This window comes from Anas platyrhynchos, chromosome 16 (assembly GCF_047663525.1).
Source record: "Anas platyrhynchos isolate ZD024472 breed Pekin duck chromosome 16, IASCAAS_PekinDuck_T2T, whole genome shotgun sequence".
In the NCBI taxonomy this organism is placed as follows: Eukaryota; Metazoa; Chordata; class Aves; order Anseriformes; family Anatidae; genus Anas; species Anas platyrhynchos.
Genome location: NC_092602.1, coordinates 5,841,217 through 5,864,288, shown reverse-complemented (window position 1 = coordinate 5,864,288; position 23,072 = coordinate 5,841,217). Strand labels below are relative to the sequence as shown.

Here is a 23,072-nt window from a genome sequence, read left to right as displayed (position 1 = left end):
CAACCTGTTGCAATGGCTTAATGAGACCAAAGCCAAGGCTTGTTCTGGTATCTGACTCTACCCAACAGAGAACTATAGTTTCAGTTAATACCCTGTTTAGTCTGTGTAGTCCAGTGTGATGAAATGCTTGCTCAAGGACTGGGACCTACGCAAATCAGACATGCATCACACTCTGCAGAGTGCCTAGGTTTGCATTGATTTTTATGAAATACGAAAAGTCACCCAACAGAAGCAGCCCTTGACTTATCTCAAGTTGTTCCAAATCAGAGGTCCACAGGAGAAATAATTGTAGTCATGCTTAATATGAAAGTTCTTCCAAATGTGGATGAGAACTAGCTGAAATGCTTTAGGCTGAAGCTCTTGAATGCAGTTGAAAGCAGGTTAAAACAAGTATTTAGCTTGAAAAACTTCAGTCTAGGAAGCCAAGATACAGTAAAGCTGGAGAACAGAAGACAGAAAGGAGTATAGGGTGCATTTACAAATGATGGGTGCTGCTAACAGTGAGTTACTGCTGTTAGAAAGCTAAATTCTGCTGATGAAATTGTAGGTTACAACCTTGTTTTCTAAGCTTCTGGCTCAGAAGACCCCATTTATTCCTGGCACAGCCCTTTGCAGAATTACTTCTGATTTTCTAGGCACTTTTCCTAGCTTAAAAAAGGGCTGGTGTTGCACTGACATGCCTGACAAGCCTTATTTTTGTAAGCATTTACTGGAGCTCTAGTTCTCTTTTAAATGATGCTCAGCTGTCCTTGTATTGCTTCCTTCCTCCTGGCTGTAATCACTCTAAGGTTATCAAAAGACCTCTCCTAAATGGTCAAGTGGGTGGTGGTAATAGACTGGATGGAAGGATGCCTCAACTGAAAGGTTTAGCTGCACTCCTGTGAGGGTGTTAATTATCTAGCTGCTAAGAAATCCCAGTATCTTGCAGTTACCAATGAAAACAAGATTTGCATCATAACAAAAAGGAATTTGGAAAGCTCCATAAAGGTGGGAAAATTTTGTGGCTAAAAAGAATTGAAATTTGTTACTTGCTGCATGTTCATTTTAGAGCCCCCACTTTTCCACTGCTGATTCTGCAGCCTGTGACCCACCTTTCCTTACACTGTGCTGTGGGCTCCAGTGTTTCAGTGTGTCAGTGCTTTGAGTTAGAAAGGTTTCAGCATTTGCCCTGATTTCAGGCTTCAGAGGAAGGAGCTCACAGACACCCCGCATGCTGGATCCAGAAGTTCCATCTGATGCAATGAGAGAGTAAGCACTGACCTGTCCTAGCCCAGCCTGCTGGGGAAGAGAGGCTAAGTAAAAGCTGAGTGAGAGCCTGTTGGGAGGAAGGAGTCAGAAAGCAAGCAGCTTGCTGCCTCTAGCTTGCTGGTAGCTTTCATCAGAGCTGGCTGAGGAGGGGGAGGTGGAGAGCTGCCTGTGTGAAGGGAAGGAAGTGACAGCGTAGTCATTAGCAGACTGCGACCCTCTGTCACAAGGGCTCCAGAAATAAACGATGATTGTATTGAAGCACGAGGCTGGATAGAGCCCTCTGTGCTAATTTAATAAATTGCTTGCATTTAGGACCCCAGATTGGTGCTGTTACATTTTTGCTATGTGATGCCACCTGGGATTAGCAAGGAGGAGGGGATTGGGGGGGAGAGGAAGAAAGCAGCCCAGGTCCGTTAGCAACTGCTGGTGTGACCTCACTCCTTGTCCCGGGGGGGATATGAGATCATGAGAATGCCAGAGCTCTCTGAAGGATTCGATTTGCTCGGTACGGCAGGATGGCCTGCCGAGTGATCTCATCTCTGAGACCCAGGGGAAGGGCGCTGGCTGCCGCTAGCCTCGCGGACCGGGGAGGACTTAATCCCCTCTCCAAATCTCACCAATTAACAACTGACCCGTGATGACATCACTGATGACAAAGCTAACTAGGACAACACAGCAAAATTCCAGGGGAATTTCCCCTTCTCCCTGATCTTATCAAATAAAAGAATTTTGACATATCAAAAAAAAATCAGTCTGGATAATGTCATTGCAGTTTAAGTATAGTTCTGACTCACAGCTTGCCCTGACCTACTCCACTGTCACTGTTCTCCTTTTAAACCATGTGGGGCAGAACAAATACCTTCCTTGACCTTAGATTAGGTAGCCTTATTTAGCCAGTTTGTTGATCCTAGTTTTAGGCGCCTTCTTGTAGGAAAATTTCAGTTGTACCCCATGGTTGTGGTAAGTCAGGAGGGATTTTACTACCTCGCAGGTGGCCTTCAAGGAAAGCAAGCTTTCTAATTGGAGTGAACACCAGAATGGCAAGAACAGCTTTGGCAAGGATTCGCAAAGGATGTGATCACATCTTTGAGTCTTTTGCAGGAAACATTCCCACCAGTGTGCTTCACACAAACACTTTTCTTCCATAAGGTCCTCAGAAAGGTTTGGCATCTCTGAGTTTAAAATGCCCTGATGGTTTTTCAGAGCCAGCCTTATCTGTGTACAGTAAACACTCCAACACCAGAGTAGAAGGGGAAGGACGTTGGGAAATAGGTAATTAATTTGATTTCTTGGGTGATCTACAATGTTGTCAGGAATACCAGTGTCATCTTACATTTAAATCCCTGTACCTTCAGAAGATGTATAGCATGTGAAAGACCTCATTTGCATTCCCTTCCTCGTTATTTACAGTATCTACATATTAATCCCTGAAAATCTTAACCTCTACTGCTAACACGCTGCAGCGCTGTACGGATATGCAAAGAGGTATGTATCCATAACCTGCTCTAAAAGTTTGTGACTCAGAAGTTTAAAACAATGGCTGGATAAGGTAAAGAACAAGAGGAACACAGTGACAGCAAAGAAACAGTGATATGGGTTATCCTTTCCAGGTACTGAATGGCTGCAAAGAAAAATGCATCTTATGAATACACTGGTCTTTGCACCATTTAACAGAGTGCATAGATAGACAGTGAACACAAGTCCTATAAACTTCAAGCCCTACACCTGTTAAATGCTCTTTTGATTTCCTGATAATAACCATCTATCACTTTTTTTAAAGGGAAAGTTTTATTTGGTTATTGAAGAGCTGAGCCAGTTGTTCCGATCCCTTGTCCCCATCCAGTTGTGGTATAAATACATCATGGGAGATGACCCATCCAGCAGCTACTTCCTAGGAGGGATTCTGATCATCCTGTATAGCCTCTGCAAGGTGAGTACCACCTCAGTTAATATCTGTAGCAAGATCAGAGCAAGAAGCACAGCTGAGGGGAATAAATACACCTTTAAATTGTTGCCATCACTACTTAGGAAGGAAAGCTGCAGCTGCTGAGGACACCCTGTGCTTCAGTTGTCAAAATATTTTGCTTTACCACTATGTGGGCATTGGTGAGCTAGAGAAAGATGTGTGATTGCTCATGCAGTGTTGCATCAGGCTGATGAAGTCATTGCTGTTTTCTAATCCCTTTCTATAAAGGCTAGAAGAGAATGGGAGTGGAGCCTTGGGGGACCAGTATCAGAAGAGAGGTTAGCTATCTCCAGACTTCTAGAGTCAGCACTAAAAGGAGGGTTGCAACAGTTATATGTTTCTAAGTCTCTATCTTTTGAGGCAGAATAGGTACTCTGTCATTCACAGTACTGAGTGCAGCAGGCAGAGTAAGGGACTTCCAAGTCCTGCCTAGATAAAACAGGTAGTTCTGGCCCCAGTTTAGGTCCTGCTGTGGCTGAGACAAGTCCAGGATCTCAGTGACAAATACCGTTGACATTTGCTCAAAAGCAAGAGTTTAAAAAAAAACAGAGTCTGCCTGTAAAATTGTAAATGAATAGGTGTGACTGACTAAGACAAGTCACAAATGTGAGCTCTAGAAACAGCTGTATTGCTAATTATGTGTATTCGGCTCTGCCTAGGGTTGCTATCTTTTGTTTAGTTATGGCTGAACTGGAAACTAATATTCCTGCCCTAGGCAGAGCAGTAGCTGAAGCAAAAGATAGATCTGTTATCCATTCCTCTGATAAAGCTCTGAGAAAGGCCAAGTGAGTCTAGCTTGCTGCACCTCTGATGCTTGTCTCACCCTAGGAGAAAGGGACTGGGGGGACTGAAGAACTGAGAGAAAATATCTCAGCTGAAAAAAGCTCCAAGAGGCTAATGGGTTACCAAAGCAAGTAAAGTCAAACTACAGTTCTTATCTGAGATATGCCTGTATATGTACGGAAATGGGGCATATAAACCCTGCTGAAGAGGAATTTAGAGCTTTTGTAAAGATAAGCAGAGGAGGTCATGGGAAGCAAGATGGTCACAGACCCATTACAGCCAAGTCAAGCCAGAAACAGAGCACTGCCAGAATAACAGACATATGAAACTAGTGTGGTTCCCCACACAATCATCCTGACTCTTAGCTACACGTTTCCTGTTCTGAGATACAGGAGAGGATTTTTGCCCTTTCAAAAGTATTATTGTCTGAATCTCTTCTGGAGAACAGTATCCCACCCTTGCATGCCCTTCTGGCCTTGTGGGGATCAGGCAGGCAGATCACAAATCAAGGGCAGACTTCAGGTGATCTTTCTGTCATTCTTTCTTGTGAAAAGGAAGGAACACCTGCAGAAGGGATGCTTACCTGCAGTTCTATGTGCTGTCTGTTGCTTCTGGAGAAGTCACCATAGTGCTAAGGAGCAGTGGAGGGCCAGCTGCTCCCTGGGAGAAAGGGAGCTGAGCAGAACACAGGTGGCAGGACAATGGCCTCACTGGCCAGGGCTGAAGAGCCCAAACCTTCAGGTAAATAGTTTGCAGTGAAGCAGGTACAAGATAGCAGGAAGTTAATCCACAGGCCATGATCAGAGGAAGGCAACCAGGGTCAGACATAGTCTCATGACTGCCTCGTGTAGCCATAGTAATGAGACAAGCCCATGGTCAAAGTTGGAAGCTACTCTATGGGTTGATAAGCCAAGATAATTAGAACCTGTAGGTAAATACACTTACAGCTAAACTGGAAATTAACATTCCTATAGCACAGCTTAAAGAGAAACTGAAGTTACAGAGCTGAGCTTAAATAGAGCTCCTGAGCCCATGGGCAGGGTATGTGGGGTGGAGACCCCAGGTGAAGTTCATCAGAACCATGAAGGCATATTAATGCACTCAGGACCCTTATGCACAGGTACAAGCAGTCCTGTATGGATTGGTTTGGTGCTTTCTATATTGTCTAGGAATATTACTGTCCTATGCTGGTGTGTAGCAGTAACTTGGCAGCACAGCTGTGTTTGGGTTAGGGTTAGACCTGTCCCTGTTGGAGACTTTGCTTGGAAGTGAGAGAGAGAAAAGCAGGAGTAACGGGAGCTCACTCTTCCAAAGCAGGTCATGAAATACTAGGTATGAGCACCCCATCTACTATCACAAGAGCTGCAGGTCTAATTCCTTGCCTGAGACATAGAAAATATACCCAAAGGAGTCCACATTAGCAAAGCCACAAACCACATTAGAAAAACCACAGAAGCCAATTTGGCACTTAGACCTTCTGTGCTTCTGGCAAACATCCAGGGCTTAGCTAGGGCTGCGTCCCCTCTCCCCACACAAAGAGCAGACTTGGCTTTCCGAAGATTGCGTATAGTGCAGCTGGTGGGAGCTGTCTTGGTGTCTCTGGCGTGAAATTCTGATTTCGGCAAAGAAATCCCAGATGTTCGTAAGTAGGGGCATCCAGGTCTTATACTTCCCTGTCCTGGACAGAAGCCTTTGACTGAGGATAGGAGTGGTAATGATGGGGAGAAAATGACTGAGTGGGGTAACAGTAGGTGTTTGCTTTGTTCAGGCTGTGAGTTGAACCCTACCTCAGACACATGCTCTTCAGCATAGTTAGAAGGGGGGTGATGGCAATTAATTCTACAGTAGCTCTTCCATTGACAAGAGAGCAGGCACTGAACCCAGCTGTTGCAGTCCTATTGCTAGAAAGACAACTGATGCAATGTAGTCTTCAGTGCATGGGGAGATAAAGGGATGTTAAAGGAACTAGTGAAACGTGCATTTAGGGGGGTACAGGAAAGTCCAGGGGAAATAAAGTTGAAGGGGGGGAATGGGCTGGGAGAATCAGAGATATCAGAACCAGGGGAAAGGTGTTAAAAGTCCTGTTATAAGCAAAGCAACCAGAAAAAGCTGTGAACTGTACTGTGGGAGAGAGCTGATCCCTGCCCGTGTTAGAAGATAAAAAGTCTGTAGCAGTCGGCAGCCTCAAGTGCTAGTTGCTGACTGGAAGCATTACTGGAAGGACCCTGGGAGCCTTTTACATGCTGACTGGAAGCATTATTGGTGCCTTCATTTGATTCCACGTCTATTGCACGATGATCTCATTGGCATTCCCTGCAGTGAGCCCACTTAATCATGCTAGAAAAAAAAATAGAAAGCCAACCCCAGGCATTTTGGTGCCTCTGTACTGTAAGTCCACTACAACTCTGTGTATTCTGCACCGCGTCTTCCCCTGCCCTCCAGGCTGCTCCTCACTCAGGTTAGAAATGGAAAGGTCCCGTTATGTCATCTGGCCCTTTTCCCAACTAATGCAGGGCTGTTCTTTGCCCAATCATTTCTTTCTATCTTGTCTAGTTCATAGTATCTTTCTCTCTGCATCCTGCCAGCAGACAGGGAAGATGGCAAATTGGATTAGGTTTCCAAGCCGTTTTCCCTTTTAGTAGTATTACTCTGTCCTCACTTTAAGGATGCTGCGTGTCTGCTCTCTTGCTGAGCCCCCAGATATTTGGAGGAAGTTTATCATCTTTTCCCCACGCTTTGGTATTGCTTCGCCAAGCTGTAAATATTTATGTATTTCAGTCTCTTTTCAGAAATCATTTTCTGCAGGCTCATTTTCTGCCCTTCTCTGAACTGCTTTTAGTCTGTAATGAGGAGCACTGCTCTCCAGATGCAGTTACATCATGTTTGCTGGGCAGTGGAGGGAGGGGGAAGGAGAAGGACCTGGTGCTGTCCCCATCTTTGGCTGTGTGCAAGCACCAAGGTGCTGGTAACTCGTTCCCTTCCAGGCATTTAAAGTTCCTCACTCTTTAGGCAGATGGGAGCAAGCCAGCCTCCTTCCTGCTTCACATTCCTCAGGCTTTTCTTCTCTTGGTAGTATTTAATCACTAAATCTGTCCCTGCAGCAGGACGGGCAATTCCCACTCCTTCTCTCTTAATATCATCTGGGCCCTGAAGTATCAAAGTGTGTGGCAGAGCCTCACAGCCCTGGAAATCCTCCTTCTCCCCAGAGGCTGTGGAAAGCAATTTCTTACTTCTTCCATGTAAAGAGGTAGCCTCTCCTTCCCTCACTCTCAGGATAACCACAATGTCCTCTAGCCTTATTTCTGGACTTCTCAGGGACTCAGGGTGGGAATGGGTCCATTTTAGCCCTTTCATACCTAGGGAGGGTGGGCAATTTACCCCACCACTACCCCATAATCTCTTTTTTGTACTTTAAAGTTACTGATTTGCAACCCGTTTTTGCCAGAGGTTTTTTGTTGGCTACCTTGCTGCACCATCGATTCACCTTTACTATATATTTCACAATCACCATGAAATATTTTTGGCACCATTGTTATTGAGGATCTTTGTTCCCACTGAGAATCCATTTGCAGAAACTCTGCCACGTGTGTCCTGAGTTTCTGAACTGTATGCACACATACACGTGTTTTGTGAAAAATATCTAAAATTTAACGTCTTTATTGCAGTCTTTTGACATCTGTGGTCGTGTGGGAAGTGTCCGGAAGGCACTGAAAGTCCTTTGCACCCCACAGGTAAGTAGCCATAGGTTTCACAGAACAGTTTCCTAGGTGAAACCACGTTACTAATGAATGATGGAGTTGAAAATTGTTCAGCGTATCAGGATCATAGCATAAAATAACTTCTTGTCCCATGGCTCGATAAGCTGGTATCTCCTGTCAGGGGTGTTAGGAACTTTTTCTGATATCTGCCCTGTCCTAGCTATGGTAAATAGGTTGTTGCAAGTCTGGCCTTCCTAGTCTGATTGGAAGCCTTGTGTAATATGGATTAATACGTTGACATGAAAGCCACATGCACTGGCAAAACTTTGAGCTGCAGAGTGTGAGAAGGATTTTAAATAAATGTACATAATGCCTGATGTGCAGTGCCATTAAAAGAGATGCTACATTGCCTGGCACTGACATTCAGATCTGTTGCAGTGAAACACTGTGATTTGTATTTTACAATGGTAAAACCACAGACTGTATAGGAAGAGAACATAACATCATACGAGTCTGTTAGAGTTTGCCTTGCTTATTCTGGGGGTTTGGGCTGGTCATTCTTCCTCAGCATGTTTCCATTTCCCCTATTATTGTTACAGTAGGAGAAGCAACATTTACTTTACAGTATTTAAGAAGAAAAGAGGGAAGCGTGTGGGTGCTGCTGCTGTTATTCTTTCTTCTATTGTCTAACTTGCTAATAATAATACCTCCCACTATCTAAACACCTCTGCAAATGATGCTGAATTAATCCTTTCAGCTCCCTGTTGAGCTCATTAAATTTCATTATCATTGCTCCGTAAGTGGAAACACTAAAAGATGGAGTCAGCTCGAGGGGGTAACAAGACAGAGAACACACACAACTGCAGTTTCCCTGTGTTCTGCATGCTGATCCCTAAATCTCCCTTCTCTGTACATACACATACATATCTGTGTATGAAAAACATGATCTGTGTGTATTCTCAGACACAAACCAGGTTATCTTCAAACCTCTTGACAATGGCTTTTTTTCCCCTTCTTCCTAACAGACCTATGGAGTTCGTGCCACCAGCCAGCAGTGCAGTGAGGCAGGTGACATCTGTGCCATTTGCCAAGCAGAGTTCAGGGAACCTTTGATCCTTATGTGCCAGGTAAGACCCCAAGCTTCCCCCGTCAGGTTCCCCTGTTGGCATTTCTAGGCACAGTTAGCCTAGGTAATTCTAAAAGCTCTTGCTGGGTCTTGGTCTAGGCCCTAGTGGATATTTATCGCCCTCTTCCAGATAGCCAGTGATTCATGAGAGCTGAGCCATATGAACTCCACTCTGTAGGGTCTGATTATAGCAGTTGAGATGGAAAAGATCAGCCTTGTAGTCCAGGGACTGCCAGTTGGCAGTCCAGACCTTGGCTCTGGAATGCAAGACATTTTTATCTGACCCTTGGGGAGACTGGCTAGTCAATAGGCCAGCTGAATTATGAGCAAGAGCTCTGAGAGGGGAACAGATCCAGAATGAGCCTGATAGGGAGCATTAATACTGGTGCAGCACTGTGTAACTGTGGTGTCTGAACACCTGGCCAGGAATACAAGTAGTTTTGCCTATAGAAGTTGGTCACCCCTGCCAGTACGTGGGAATTGTTCTCATTTGGTAAACACTGGAAAAACCTAAAGCTTAAGAATGTCATGCTCTGAGTAATGCAGCAGTCCTAACCCGGTGTTGTTAAAACACTGTGAACACACCACGCTGACGTGTTTTGGTCATCTGTCAGAGGCCAGCTGAAGGCATTACCTAGTGGTGAGATCGCTGGTGCTTCCCCAAGGTTTTCTCTCGCCTGTTGGGGTTGAAATTCTGCATCCTGCAGATCGTCTCCAGGTGAGGTGTGGGTATGTGCGGGAAAACCTTGATGGAGTCACCTGCTCTCTTGTGATGTCAAAATAAAACTTTAGAGCCCTTGTTTGAAGAGCTCTAGCATTCTCATCCTTTGCAAGAGGGAGTTCAGAATCAATCAAGTAGGTCACCTATGCATCAAGCATGCCTCTTACTATTCCTGTGAACATCTGTGCAGATGTTATCAAGCTGTAAGCCCCAGAGGAAGCCACTTTTGCATGTGCTTGTCAGAGCTGAGATTTTGATGAGCAATATTTCTGCTGACTCCACATGTGTTGAGGAGGTCTGAGCTTCTTACTGCTTCTAGAAATCCCTTCCCCCTTCCTGCTCTTCCAGTCTGGGTCTAGCTGAGGTTGTGTCCTGGACAGCAATCCCTCCTTATCTCTGTTTCAAATCCATGGTAGGCTGGAGGGAGAATCCTGTCGTGGCTCAGGATGGAAATGGGAGAAGATGAGGGGCAAAAACTGACTCTTATAGAGAAGGGGAAATTGGGACTATGGAAGCTACCGACTGGGACTGGGTGACATGAGCAGAAACAAATGCCATAAGTTGTTTGACTTGTAAAATAACCCAGGGATCTGCGGGTTGAAACAGGGTAAAGAAAAGTTAGAAAGAAAACCTGTTTCTGCTCTCAGTTACTTCATTAGCCCAAATATTCGAGGCTTTTTTTTAGTGTTTCTTTCTATTGATATACTAAGAAACAGAGTAATATCTCATTAGCTTTGGCAAACTGATGTATTAATAATGCTGGGCTTTATTTTTCATATCACTTGAGTATTGCTAGTTGGCTGCACTGTCCATGTGAACCTGAATGGTTCCGTGGTCCCACGGCTGTGCTGTGGAGTGTGCATGCTGCTTAGTGACAAGACTGGACCTCCTGCCTGCATCATGATGTTGCCCTTTTGTCTCCACAGCATGTGTTTTGTGAAGAATGCCTCTGCCTCTGGTTTGACAGGGAGAAGACCTGTCCGCTTTGTCGTTCTGTCACAGTAGAAACCCTGCGTTGCTGGAAAGATGGCACCACCTCTGCTCATTTCCAGGTGTATTAAAACCAACACATACCAATAAATGGACTGACACGTGGAGAGAAGGAAGAGACAGAAATCTGCTGATCCTATGCCCCTGTTTTATTGCCTAGTGTTTCTTCCAGCTCTGTTTCTCCAAGAACCAATGAACAACAATTGTTACTAGCCAGAAGTTTTACCCTCAAAGGCAAGTGAGATGTGTTTTGTGTTGTGGCAACCTCCATGGCTAAGCTACAGCCAGGGTTTTTTCCTGAACTTACACGGTTATAAACTGCTTGGTGTGTTTCCTTTTTTTCTGTCCTTTTAGTGTATGTAAATACTGCATGTATAAGGAGAGTGTACTGTCAATTCACCACTGCACGTGTATAACCTGGTGTACTAGAAAAAGGCTGTTGTTCTCTGGCTCAAACCATGGGTGAGATTTTTCACATTAAATGTCTCTAACTTCCCTGTATCTGTAGCTTCATAGAATTACACAGTTGCTGCTACATTACCTGTTCAGAACTCTTCCAAAATACCACTTCAGAATTGCATGCCCAAAGATTATTTGGGGGTTGGAGAAATGTAATTTCTCAACAGCCCTGTTTTTATATTAATTCCACAAATTGTGTGTTGTCACCTTCATGAAAAGACCATGCTAGTGACGCTGGAATTGACACTTGCTTTTCTTGGGAGTGTTTTTCCTCTTTAATTTTCATGATCAGACTTTCTGATTTCCTAGCATCTGGGGAGAACCGTGGGAGGCAAGGAGAGATTAAAGTTGGTTGATTGGACTATGTGAGAAGTTAAGGTCCTAAGCAAGACCATCTCACAACTTAAAGTATCTCAGTATAGCCACTTGGGGCAAGGCTTACTGGCTTTAAAATCCAGCACCCCTCAGCATCCAGAACCTGTGTGGGTCCAAAACCAGAAGTGTACTCATGCAGCACTGAGGCCACATAGCGCTGTTGCTACCAGAAAGGCTGGGGCACCAGGATACAGGGCCCCCTGGAGAGACAGGATTTAGTGAGACTTAGTAGCTGGAGGGCAGAATTATACAGAAGCAGCTGCATTGCTTCAGGAGCCAGCCTGGTTTATACACAAGCTGGATAATCCACCTGTGAGGTGGAGACTTGATTGTAACACCTCCTCTTCAGAAAAAGCTCTTTGAGGAGATGCCTTGTATTGTTAACAGGAGAATTAACATACTTGGTAGCTGAGAAAGAAGAGATTGCTGCAATTTCCATCTCTACTGAGGGTGCTGCAGGAGCACTTGCATGCAAATTGAGTTGCTGTTCCTTTGCTGGAGCTTTCTCCATCACTAAACAACCTCTGCTTTTTGCTGCATGCCCAGAGAAAGTGCCTCATTAGGCAACTGTGGCATCTTCCAGTGCTCATTGCTATGGAAATGGCCGTAAGGTTACAATCCCACTTGAGTGGATAATCAGGAAGAACTGTACCTGGGGGAAATGAGCCTGTGTGTGCATACCGACTGCCTTCCCCTCCTGCCGTGAAACTCCACAGGGAGAAGAATTAAAGCAAACAGGAGCTAATGGTAACAGGATTAAGGCTCAACATTTCTTTGGAAATAATAGTTAAGTATGGCTAGAGGAGAAATGATGAGAGGCAGAGCCTGAGCGGGGAAGATAGTCCAAATCTGGTCTGAGAGATACAGGGAAATAGAGAAGGAATAGCTTTACTTTTCATAACAAAGCAATTTGATTCTTGTCAAATGGATCCCATGACAGTGGAGAACTGAGCCAAGGAATCCAGTGGCTGTCTCCAGTGGTAATAGACATTCTGGGATGGAGAAAGAGAGTTCGGGAAGGAAGAAAGTGAGGTTTTCAGTGGGCATAAAAATGTTGTTCTGCATGATAGTCTGGTATATTCACCGGGAAAAGGGAAAATTCCTGTGTCTGCCAGCAGACTAATTTAATATGAAAGTCTTCGGCTTCAGTTCTCAGTGCTATGCCAATTAATTAAAAGGTTGGTAGTGTCTGCTTTTGAAATGTTTGAAAAGCTACCTCTAATTCTGATGTTTTTCTAAATGCTCCTGGAAAATGTATTTGGAGAGAGTATGAAAAGGTCAGTATGAGCCTAAAACTACAAGTAGCATTTGTAGCACTGGTTCAACATTATTTATTTATTTATTTTAGTTTAGTGATAAAGAAGGAAGGTAATCAACAAGAACACATGGGGAATATGTTTTGCCATTCTTATAGTCCTTCTCTTTTTTTATATTTTTTCTTTATTGGCCACTTTTTCCCAGTCAGCAATCTGAGTAAGAGAGGACTGTCACATACTTCAAACCCTTTGCTACAGCCCAAGGACTCGGAAAAGATCTTGTGGTAAGACATGATACTAATACACAGGGGAAGAATTGCCCTGTACCTTGCATGCTTGTGGTACCCATGTAAGAATCCCTGCACTGGCACCACAATTTTTTGAAGAACTTCTACTGCTTTTCATTTTCTTCATCTCAGAGATTCTTGATTTTTGCTTTCCCCTCTATCATAAAGCAGCATTCTGGTTCCCATACAGATGGCTGGCTCCTCTGGTGACTTGTTTCAGTGGTATCTGACACCTGTGTGCATGTAACTCATTGCAGGGCCCCATTTTCTTAATACAACAGAAACTCAGGAAAGCTGCTGTTTGGCTAACCTTTCAGACAGAAGGCTTCTGTTGCTATTTAGTGCGCTGTATCAGTGACAAAATGGAGCACTGTGATCTGTATGTGAGGCCTTCAGTCTGGGAAGAGCCTGTATCTGAGAGGGCATGAGTGCCTGAGACTCTGTGGACCATCAAGAACTCCACCTCTCTATTAAGATTAATTAGTGTTAAATGTAAGGTGAAACTTTATGCTGTGGATATTTATTCTGGTGGAAGTTCAACAAAGATCAAATCTAAGTCCCACAAAATTGAAGAATTCACTATAAGCCACTATTATGTAGCTGTTAAATTAAAACAACATCCTTCTGTCCCTATTTTGGGGCCTGGACACTGTGGAAATGACAGCTCTGTGGGGTCAGCAGTCTGCCAAACTCTCCCTCCTCAGCTAAGTTACGGTGATGGTTTTGTCGGGCAGGATAATTCTACCCTCCTAAAACATGACATATGACGTTAAGATGTACAGGGGTGACAACTGATGAGAAACTTCTGTTGATTTCCATGGGAAGACAGGGTTGTGAAAGGAAATTATTCTGTCAAATTTTAGAGTGGAAAATAAAAGCCGGAGCCTTTTTTGCCATTTAACAGTAGTTTTTCTTTTTTTTAATAAAGTCATTATAAATATGTACAAAGAGTCTCAACATATGAAATTCCTTTTACAAAAGAGAAGCCACATCCAACTATAAACAGGAGACTTTGTGGATTTGTATCAACAGTAAGCATAGGCTTTGCTCTTGCTTTTATGAGGGTGGAAACTTGCACAGTGACTCTGCAAGAGTTTACATCCAAATAGTACTAAATCAGTAATGTGCAAGGAATTGTGTATTCACTGCATTTCATCAATTTTATTCTGTTAGAAATGCATCTGGGAGCAGACTGGAATTTTTTCAGATGTCCTAAGGATTTAAGGTGATGGGGAGATTTCTTCTTGCAATAAACTGCAGTTTTCAAATTGTTTGGAAAGTTTATGCTGTGAATATCCATGAAAACTAAATCCCATTGTAGTTAGGTGGCATCTGTAACCAATAATGCATGGAGATTGACAGTTCAATACCCAGAAGCTTTCAGTGAATATTTGTCAAGCTCCAAAGTCACTTCCTTTAAATATTTAAAAACTTGTGAAATTCAAGTACTCAAGTATTTATGCAGAGTGAACGCTGAAGAAGCGTGATTGGAGTTAAGTGAAAATTCACTCTTGTTTTCAAATAAATATTGTCAGAAAAAATATTCACCTTTTTTTTTCAATTTTGTAGTTTTGAATTTATCTTGCAGATGGGGAATGCAAATTCTGTACCTTTGGAACAGTCAGCTTTTTCCCAAAACTGCTAAGGGCAGAGCTGTTGTTTGGAAGACCCAAATTTGGGAGTGCATTTGGAGTACATACTGATGGAGATTCTTTTTATGCAGGTGGAATGTGGTTCAAGCCAGTAGGATAGGCAGAGGGAAGAAGCACAGAAGTGTCTTATGCCAGGCACAGGAATAAAGCTGTACTGTGAGCAAAGATAGCCCTTTGAATTAAAATGTCTTGCACATTCAGACCAGCATGGAATTAGAAGAGCAAGGTAGAAGCATCATGTGAGGATTCCTCTCCTCCACTCAGACTAGTGTTTTCCTAAGATCAAGTCCTACCTTATTTAGACTTCCCTAGGTTTTTGGATTTTGAGTTCATGTGGCCAGTGTCTCCTAACCTGTTGTACAGAGAGAGAGGAACAATTTTAACTCAGCATACAGAAAGCAGTGAACTTTCACAGTGTTACACTGAGGCAGAGAATGAGGCTGAGTTTTGAAGCTTGGATTCAAAATCAAATTTGCTCTAAGAACAGTTGTTAAGGTATTGTTCAACCAGTTGTGGAGGTAGAATATAACCAGGAAGTTTTGGTGTGCCTACAAAAAATGTGGGTTTCATTTGGAGCCACAGGTAGTTTGTTACATACACCCAGGCTTCTGCTACGATTATGGGCAGCTGTTTTCTCAAAACCATTTGTAGAAAAATGAAAAATACATATTAAGGTAGATGTGTTATCCTGTCCTCACTGTTAGCCATTTTGTACATGGTACGGCAAAATTTCAGAAAGGATCCCCTTTGGTTTTGCTTCCCTTTTCTCCACTGCCTCCCAGAGGGAGATTCTCCTCTGCCTGTTCAACCTCCAAGGGCTAATGGCAATAGCAGCATCGAACAAATTGTTTCATCTTACGAGGCAGCAGGGAAAGTGCCTGGTGCCAAGGTGTTTGTGGATATAGAATCTGCACCAGTTTAACTAAATCTGCTTCTAATCATTTCCAGCAGAAGATACAGCTTCTGCTTTTGCACTGAAGTTATAATTTTAGCATGGTATAGAAAAAAAAAAAACAAATTCACAAATCAGATTAAACTGATTTAACAAGTGTTTCTGATTTTAGTAAATTGCTTTAGTAATGGGCTTAGCTAAATTAGGATAATTTCTGCATGCCTACATGCTCTAAAACAGAAGCATGATGGGTTTCTCATTCCTCATCACTAGCAACTCATTGATTTGGGTGATTTGCTCTATGTTTTTATTGGGTAATGCTTGTCCTAGGAGGCATTGCTGTTCTTGTACAACATAAGGGGTAGAACTGGTCCCATTCCATATTTTCTTACCTACAGAAAATAATTCTAAGAAGGAATCTGGAATCAATAGACTAAATTCTGTCCTGGGTGTAACGCAGCTGTCTGTAATCAGACAGTGGTGATAGCCTAGAATTAATTTGGCCAAGTGACTTCTTTAACAGTCAGGGGAGAGGAACTGATTAGTGGTCCATGCTGTACTGCTTTTTTAACTTGAAATATGAAATTCCAATATGTGATAGGAGCTATCTTGGTGGAGTGCTGCTTTAAAAATTAATAAAGACTTTCCTCACAGCCACATTATGCAGTGTTCTATATAGACTATGATCTCATAACCTCCTCCTCTGGCTTGCACACGCACCGTCTGCTGAAACCTAAGATGAGGTCTTTTTTTTCATTTAGAGAGCACTCCCCAGTCTTCACCGAGGCACAACTGTGAAGCTAATCAAAATCAATGACTTCTTGGCTGCTGAAAAAAAAAAAAAAAAAAAGGAGAGAGAAAGAGAGGAACTGTGCTGGTTTCCTACCCATGAGGAAGGTACAGAAACCCCCCACCACCTCACACAGCTGTTGCGATGCAGTATGAACAGCACTAGGGGAGTATACAGCATGCTTTCTTTTCTAGTACAAACATCAACCAGGGTTAAATCAGGTATTTTAAAAAGGATAAAAACACCCCTTTTCAAAAAATGGAGGCATTCAAGAATAGCAATTATACCAGAAAATGTAAGGCTTTGACAAATACATACCCTCTATTAAGTAATTCCATTTATGTACAGTGAATGCTAGCTATAAAGTGCTGGTAAGCTGTTTCTCTAGCAAAGCTTGCTTGACCCAGCAACTAATAGATGAAAGTCTCCAAAAGTTAACCCTTGGTTCACATCAAACATCCCATTTAGAACTACAAAAGTGAAGCAAATCAGGATTAAAGCAGGATCTGGAGTCTGTTCCTGCTCTTGTTTATACTTGGGAAGCACCATAGATTTGGTTCTTATTTCATGAGAGTAACAACAGGCATCATGCCTTCTGCCATTGTGGTGAATGTTGGGAACAACCAAGGAAGAGGCTGGTTCCCTGGGAGTTCTGTTTTGTTTTGTTTGGTTTTGGTTTGGTTCGGTTGCTTGTTTTTCAGAAAAGCTTGTCCATGGTGAGTTAGGACTCAGGAAGATTAGCCAATCACTTCGTGCTCAGGTTGGTCACTGATTTAAGGGGCTTTCCCAAAGGGATAAGAACAGAACTTTCTTTTTTCTTTCCTTTGCTGTGTGCTGTAGTGTTTCAGGGGAACTGCCTCTTTGGGAAAAAATGCTGCAAGAAGTCTCAAGGCTGCAAGCCCAAATAGCCAGCATTGCAGGAAAAAACAGTGGTAGTGCAAACCGTATGCACAGAAGATGCAAGGGAAAAGTAATGCACATTCTAGGTTAGTAGTTTATTAAAACATTCAGATCTCAGGAGCTAACAGTAATTGTTAAGGGTGAGGAAATGTGGGAGAGCCCTCATACTTGAAACTGAGAAATGTAAGCTAGCTCCTCTGTTGGCTGCGTTGTCAAAAGGCTACCTCCGTGTATGGGGTACACACACAGGGTGAGAGAAGGGGTAAAGGGAAGGCCCCCTTCAGGTTATGTGTCCTCTATAGCAAAATTATGCATCCAGTCTTCCCAATCAATTATTTTCTGTTCAAATTTGACTATTGTGCAATACAGGAACACACAAGTTCGCTTCCTTGTTTGAGTGATTTGCGGAAGATTGTATTTTTAAGACTATGCCTGATCCAGCAGTCACTAATCCAGCACTTGCAACCCTGCTGAAATCAGCTGAGGCTCCTCCATTTGCTAGAAGAATTCTTATTCTGATCAGAGACTGAGCCAGGAAGGAATACAGGATGCCTAGTATTAGTGAGCATCAGGCCAAAAATGGTAGAAAAATGTTTTATCGGTGGATGTAGTCCCTGTGGTTCTGAGGCCATCCAAACTCTATCAATAGACAAAATACACTTAGCTACATGATCCCTCCCACCACTGCACATAAAATAAAGTAGGGCAAGGTTATTCATTAGCAACAATTTGCTCTTTCAGCGTAGCCCTTTCTGCTGTTTGTGAATTGACTTGGATCAATAATTCCCATGAATATGTGTGCAGGTGCCCAAAACACATTGGTGAATATTTGATAAAGAGAGAATTTAGCTTTTAGATTGCTTAGAAACATTTCTCCTGCAGTAGTCAAAAATGCGAAGTTTGACTGGGACATAGCAACTGCTCGGTTTGTTCCTTGATTGGGCAGGGGTTAGAAAGTATTTTTAAAAGACAAGGAGCCAAACTTTGGAAACTGGAATCTTGACATCCCTTTATGCCTTTGAAAATTCACCCCTGCCATGTGAAAGTTAATTTTGTGCTGCAAATATCTGAAGCCAGGAAAAATGTTTCTAAAACATGTGCCTAAGAATTACCGTAAATAGCTTCTGGAAGGTATCCTGAATCTGACAGGTAGTTTTGGCTGCAAGAAAAAAAGTGCTCAGTACTAGGCTGGGAAAAGCCTCTTGATTTCTAAGGACAAGTTCTCCTATTATCCTCTAGTCTCTTGATTAGTCTAGATATAGTTCTTTTCTATAGGTCTTTTCTTCAAATCCTGGTTGACAGGATTTGAGACCACTTCAGTCAGCATCCAGGAGAACACCCAGCTCCAGAGCTGTAGAAGATTCTGCATTAGCAGATCTGACATGTACACTGCAGTGAAAGGAGCTGGTGTGTCTTTGCCACCTCAGCGAATGCTGCTTCCCAAGCTCGGAACTGACAAAAGAAAAAGAACTGCCCCAAAGAAAATTAGTTTTATATAGTTCTGGGCTAAATTACTTTTCTGTCTTAATTTATGCAGAGGTTGAAAGAAAGAAAAAAAAATAGCACCTTCTTGAACAAGTATTATTTTTTGCTATCTTGTGTATAAATATCAATAACCAAAATAGATTTCTCCTTGTCCCATGTTTCAGAACATCCTCTTGGGGAAACTGTAGCACCACAAAGAGGCAGTTTAGCCCCAGACAAATAGTAAATGTAGCACCAGAGAAACAAAAGTCTTAAGAAAAGCTTATCTCACCTGGTGCTATAGCGCTTAATATATACACACACAAACTGTCTGTTGTCCAAGCTGCTAAGCACCTCTTCCTCCGCCACCAAGGCTAGAACATGCCCGCTTTGCAGCGAGTTTGGTCAAGGTATTACTTAACTCTGGATGTATAGATAATTTTTCATCCTGCTGCATTGAAAGGGACATTTATGTCACCACAAACAAGGTGCAGTGGAGAAAATGCTAGCATTACAGCAAGGACATCACTAATCTTTTGACTCAGACTGCAGGAGCACGAATGCTCAGACCACCATCATCTACAAGGAATGTTGCTTACGTTCTCAACAAGGCATGCACGTTTTAACGTATGCATACAGGAGGGTTTACATTCTTCTATATATAAGCATGTATGTGTCTCTGTTTTGCTGCTGGGCCCTTGAACAGCTCCTTCAGTGCAAATCCTTCTTCACGTTGCCCAAAGCACTTCCAACATCTTCCACTTCTTTCTTTATCTCCACTCTTCACAGCTGCTGCTCAGGCTCTGGATTCCCTGTAGGAAAAGGGGAAACAATTTCTCCAAGGGCACAGGGTTTCCTCCAGCCTAAGAAAGCAAAAGAATTGTGTTTGGTTTTAATTATATTGATGCATTGGTTACAATAAAAGCTTCTTTTAAATTTATGCTTGAACCCTCCTGCTAAATTTACTGACTAGAAGAGGTATATAATTTATGGGGAAGACGGTTTTGTGGTTCAACACAAGAGATGACGCCTTTATCTGCGCTGCTGCAGGAATTCTGGTGAGCTCTCACTTTGTGAGGCTCATTCTTTTGGGCGATCCATCTTCATTTACATCACGTTAACAAAAATGTTAACTTTTAGGGAAGCCATTAATTTTGTTTCAGGTAGGCAATGGGGTGCACTGAGTATCACAAGAGACTGGAAGAGCTCGCTCGCTCCTGGTTCCACCACTGATTAGATTTGTGGCCCTGGGCAAACCACTTCTTGCAGTTGCTGCTGTAAAATGAGGGCAGTAATAACTTATTTGCCTCATAGGTGGGCTGCAAGCCTTAATTAATAAAGTGCTCAGAGAAAGGCACCCATCTAAGTGCAAATTAGCAGGAGAGGTGCCCAAGGGGCATCGACTGTGAAATTCCCATTTCCTGCATTTATACCTAGGTTTGTTGATACCAGCATTTGCTGGGGCAGATCCCAACTTTCAGGCTGTGTTGTCTAGCTTGCAGAGACTGTGGCAAGGAGTGATCTTACAGAAACCTCAGCGGAGAAATCTCCGCTGGCCTTCGGGATGAGGTGACTTCAGCCGGGCGGGAGGAGGGAGGGGGGAGCAGCTGACTCTGCGACTGCATCAGCCATGAAGTCAGAGCGTAATTAGGGCTGGCAAACAGCTTGGGGGCAGATTCGGATCAGCGTTAATGTAAACCCAGATGTAAACCCAGAGTCACTTCCCTCCCTTCTGTAGTACTGCTCCGCATACACCACTGCAGAGGTTATCACGATACAGCAGCACTGCCCCGAGGTTAACTGAAACCTCTGCGGTGAAGAAGGTGGGCAAAAGCTGGTACTGCAACGGGCTCCGAGTAACCTAGAACGTCCCTGGATCAGCCTCCTAAGATTTATCCCTATCTGCTTTATCCCAGGTACTGCCAGCTGCCTGGTGTGTGCAGGATGTGGCAAATACAACCTCTCCCGCTCTCAGTTTACGGCTTTTGCTTTCTAGTTTTGAGGCAGCTAAAGCAACAGTGAAAATAGCATGAAGGACAAAAGCCAGAATGAATCATCTCGACTTGAAGCACATTTTCACTTGTCTTGCTGTGATCAAGGCTACCAGCTAGCCACATGGTTTTTATGGCTTCTATATCTGCATGTGCACAGACTTCACACACACACCCACTCTGGAATTACTGGAGACAGTTTTTCGTTTTCTTTTTGCAAAGCTACTTTTTTTTTTGGCTGTAGGTAAATGGGAAAGGTGTTTACAACGTGAAGAAGTGTGAACATGATAATACCAGCCACACAAAAACAGCCCACGGAGCACAGTCTGCCAATAAACAGCTGCCAAGAAATAGCCCAAAAGTTGACTCGTGTCCCCGTCTGGCCCCTTGGACTGGCTGCCTGAAGTCACGCACCCTCCTGCCACCCAGGCTCACACACACATCTCCCTGGCATCTCATCCTGGCCTTCCACACCGCACAGCCAGGTCGCAGCCAACGCTGAGCACAGACATACAGACAGACAGACAGCGCCACGGCTCTCTCCAGCCTCCTCACGTTTCACAAGGAGGAGATTCTCACCATCTACATTTTTCACAGGTTGTCTTTATAGAGAGGTCTCCAAAATTAACCACATCAGCTAGGATGGGAAGGGAAGGCACAACCTGAGCTGCCCGTAGGGTGCTGAGAAGGGCTGGCGATGCTGAGGAAGAGCCCATGATGTCATTGCTTAGAGAGGTGAACTATTTACTCAGGTTACCTCTGAATAAAGACTTCGGGATTTGACTCAATGATTTCTTCCAAAGCAAAGCCGCTTAATCCTTATTTATTGTTTCTCCTGTAGTAGCACTTCCAAATGTCAGCTATGAACCCTTGCCCTGCTGTGCCATACCCGGCCTGCAACAGATCATCCACGGTGTCAGAAGGTTTTACAAACGGTCTCGCTCTGTCACTTAACATACAGAAAATCTTTAAAAACCCGTAAAAGTTGATAAATCCTAGAACATCTTGAACTCCGAGTGATAAATCTGCTCTGGGGCAGGCAGAGAGCTCAGCGCGATGTTTATGCATCTCACAAGCCCTATTTCTGAGAGCTTAAATGGCTCTTAAGTTCTGCATCGGCCTCGTGCTGGCCGTCTGCATAAAGGTGAATTTCATGGAAAGAATAAAAGAGAACCCCAGAATCCTGGCCTTCAGCCCGCCTTTCAATAAAACAATTTTGAATATCCTAGGCTGTGTTAAAGCCATTTCTGGGTGCACATTGGCTGCATTGCCAGTATCTGACTCATTAATGGAATATACTTTGAGCCAAATTCTGATCTCATTTACAGCACTGTAAATCCAGGGCAGCCCAATTGACTTCAGTGGAGTTACTCCAAATTTCCCACAATAGGCACTCAGCAGATAGATCAAAATTTGGTACTTTGGGTCTGAAAAAGGCTCAGCAAAGCCAAACTACATCCTACTTGTAATACTGGGGTGGATAGTAAGTTGAGAAGAGTGCCAGCATAGAGCTGCTGAGAATTTGTTTATTTTAGGTGTCATTTGTACAGCGTTGAAACTTTCTTGGGAGATTGTCCACTATTACAGAAAAAATTCACTTATTCCTGAAAAGAAGGAATTACAGCTGACTTCCTATAAGAAAAAGAGTCTACTGAGAACAAGGATTGAAAAAAAAGATAAAATAAAAATCATCTGCTTTGGAATTTTTCATGGTAACTAACGTTCCCTTTGGTGATGTATCCCCTTCTTCCTGGTCACTTGAGGAGATGCAGCCTCTGCTCAGAAAGTTGCCCTTACTCGTTTCATCGATGAAACGATAAGTTGTGAGATGACAAATTTTGGTGGCCGATACTTGCAAAACCATCTCAGTCAGCCTTGACGCATCCCATTGCTTTTAATAATTTGGACATCTAGGCTTCTCCATTATTTTGAACTCTCCAGCCTTAAATTCTACAATTTTATCACACAGCCTGCTAAGGTGGTGTTTATGGAAAAAAGAAAGGCAGAAAGGTGCTCTTCTCCGGGATGCTGCATAGGTTGGCCATGAAACAACTCAGGCAGGGGGTCCCTGGTCTGATCTCAGCACTTCTTTAACTAATCTTCATTCAGAGGCAGGGCGCAGCGCCACGGTTGGGTACCACCTGCACAAAGCCATAGGAAAACCTGAGCTCGTGTCCCCTAAAGCAGTTGGCAAAAGGAGCTCTGCTCACGGCTAACGTGCCAGCATGTCACTTCTTGATCTAAACGGCTTACACAGGCAATTCAGCTGGCACCTGTTCCACTCCTAATAAACAAAATAACAGTTATGAGTATATTTAAGGAAAAAAAATATCCGAGGGCTTGGGAAAGCTGGAGGTAGAGACGAAGCTCTTGCTTCCTCGTGCAGCAGAAGGTTAACGAGGAAACAAGGGCTGGGCAAGAGCCCTGTCAAATTCCCCAGCAGCCCGCATCCATGTACACTCACACTTCATTAG

General features: G+C 43.5%; 1 protein-coding gene across 7 annotated transcripts in view; it reads left to right on the top strand.

Annotated features, from left to right (window-relative positions):
• The window catches only part of RNFT2 (ring finger protein, transmembrane 2), a 39,491-nt gene extending 19,944 nt beyond the window's left edge, over positions 1–19,547 (top strand). Inside the window, exons 8-13 of one of the 7 annotated variants that reach the window (XR_011803837.1) lie at positions 3,029–3,178; positions 7,663–7,728; positions 8,721–8,822; positions 10,469–10,766; positions 12,828–12,906; positions 16,215–19,547. Coding sequence is in view for 1 of the 7 variants with exons in the window: in XM_027469637.3 (XP_027325438.1) it covers positions 3,029–3,178; positions 7,663–7,728; positions 8,721–8,822; positions 10,469–10,603 (453 nt within the window). In the remaining 6 variants the exon portion in view is untranslated. Of the gene's footprint in view, positions 1–3,028; positions 3,179–7,662; positions 7,729–8,720; positions 8,823–10,468; positions 13,811–16,214 lie in introns of those variants that run through there. The other 6 variants (XR_011803833.1, XR_003500796.3, XR_011803836.1 and 3 more) reach the window with 6 other exon arrangements.
• The last annotated feature ends 3,525 nt before the right edge of the window (positions 19,548–23,072 follow it).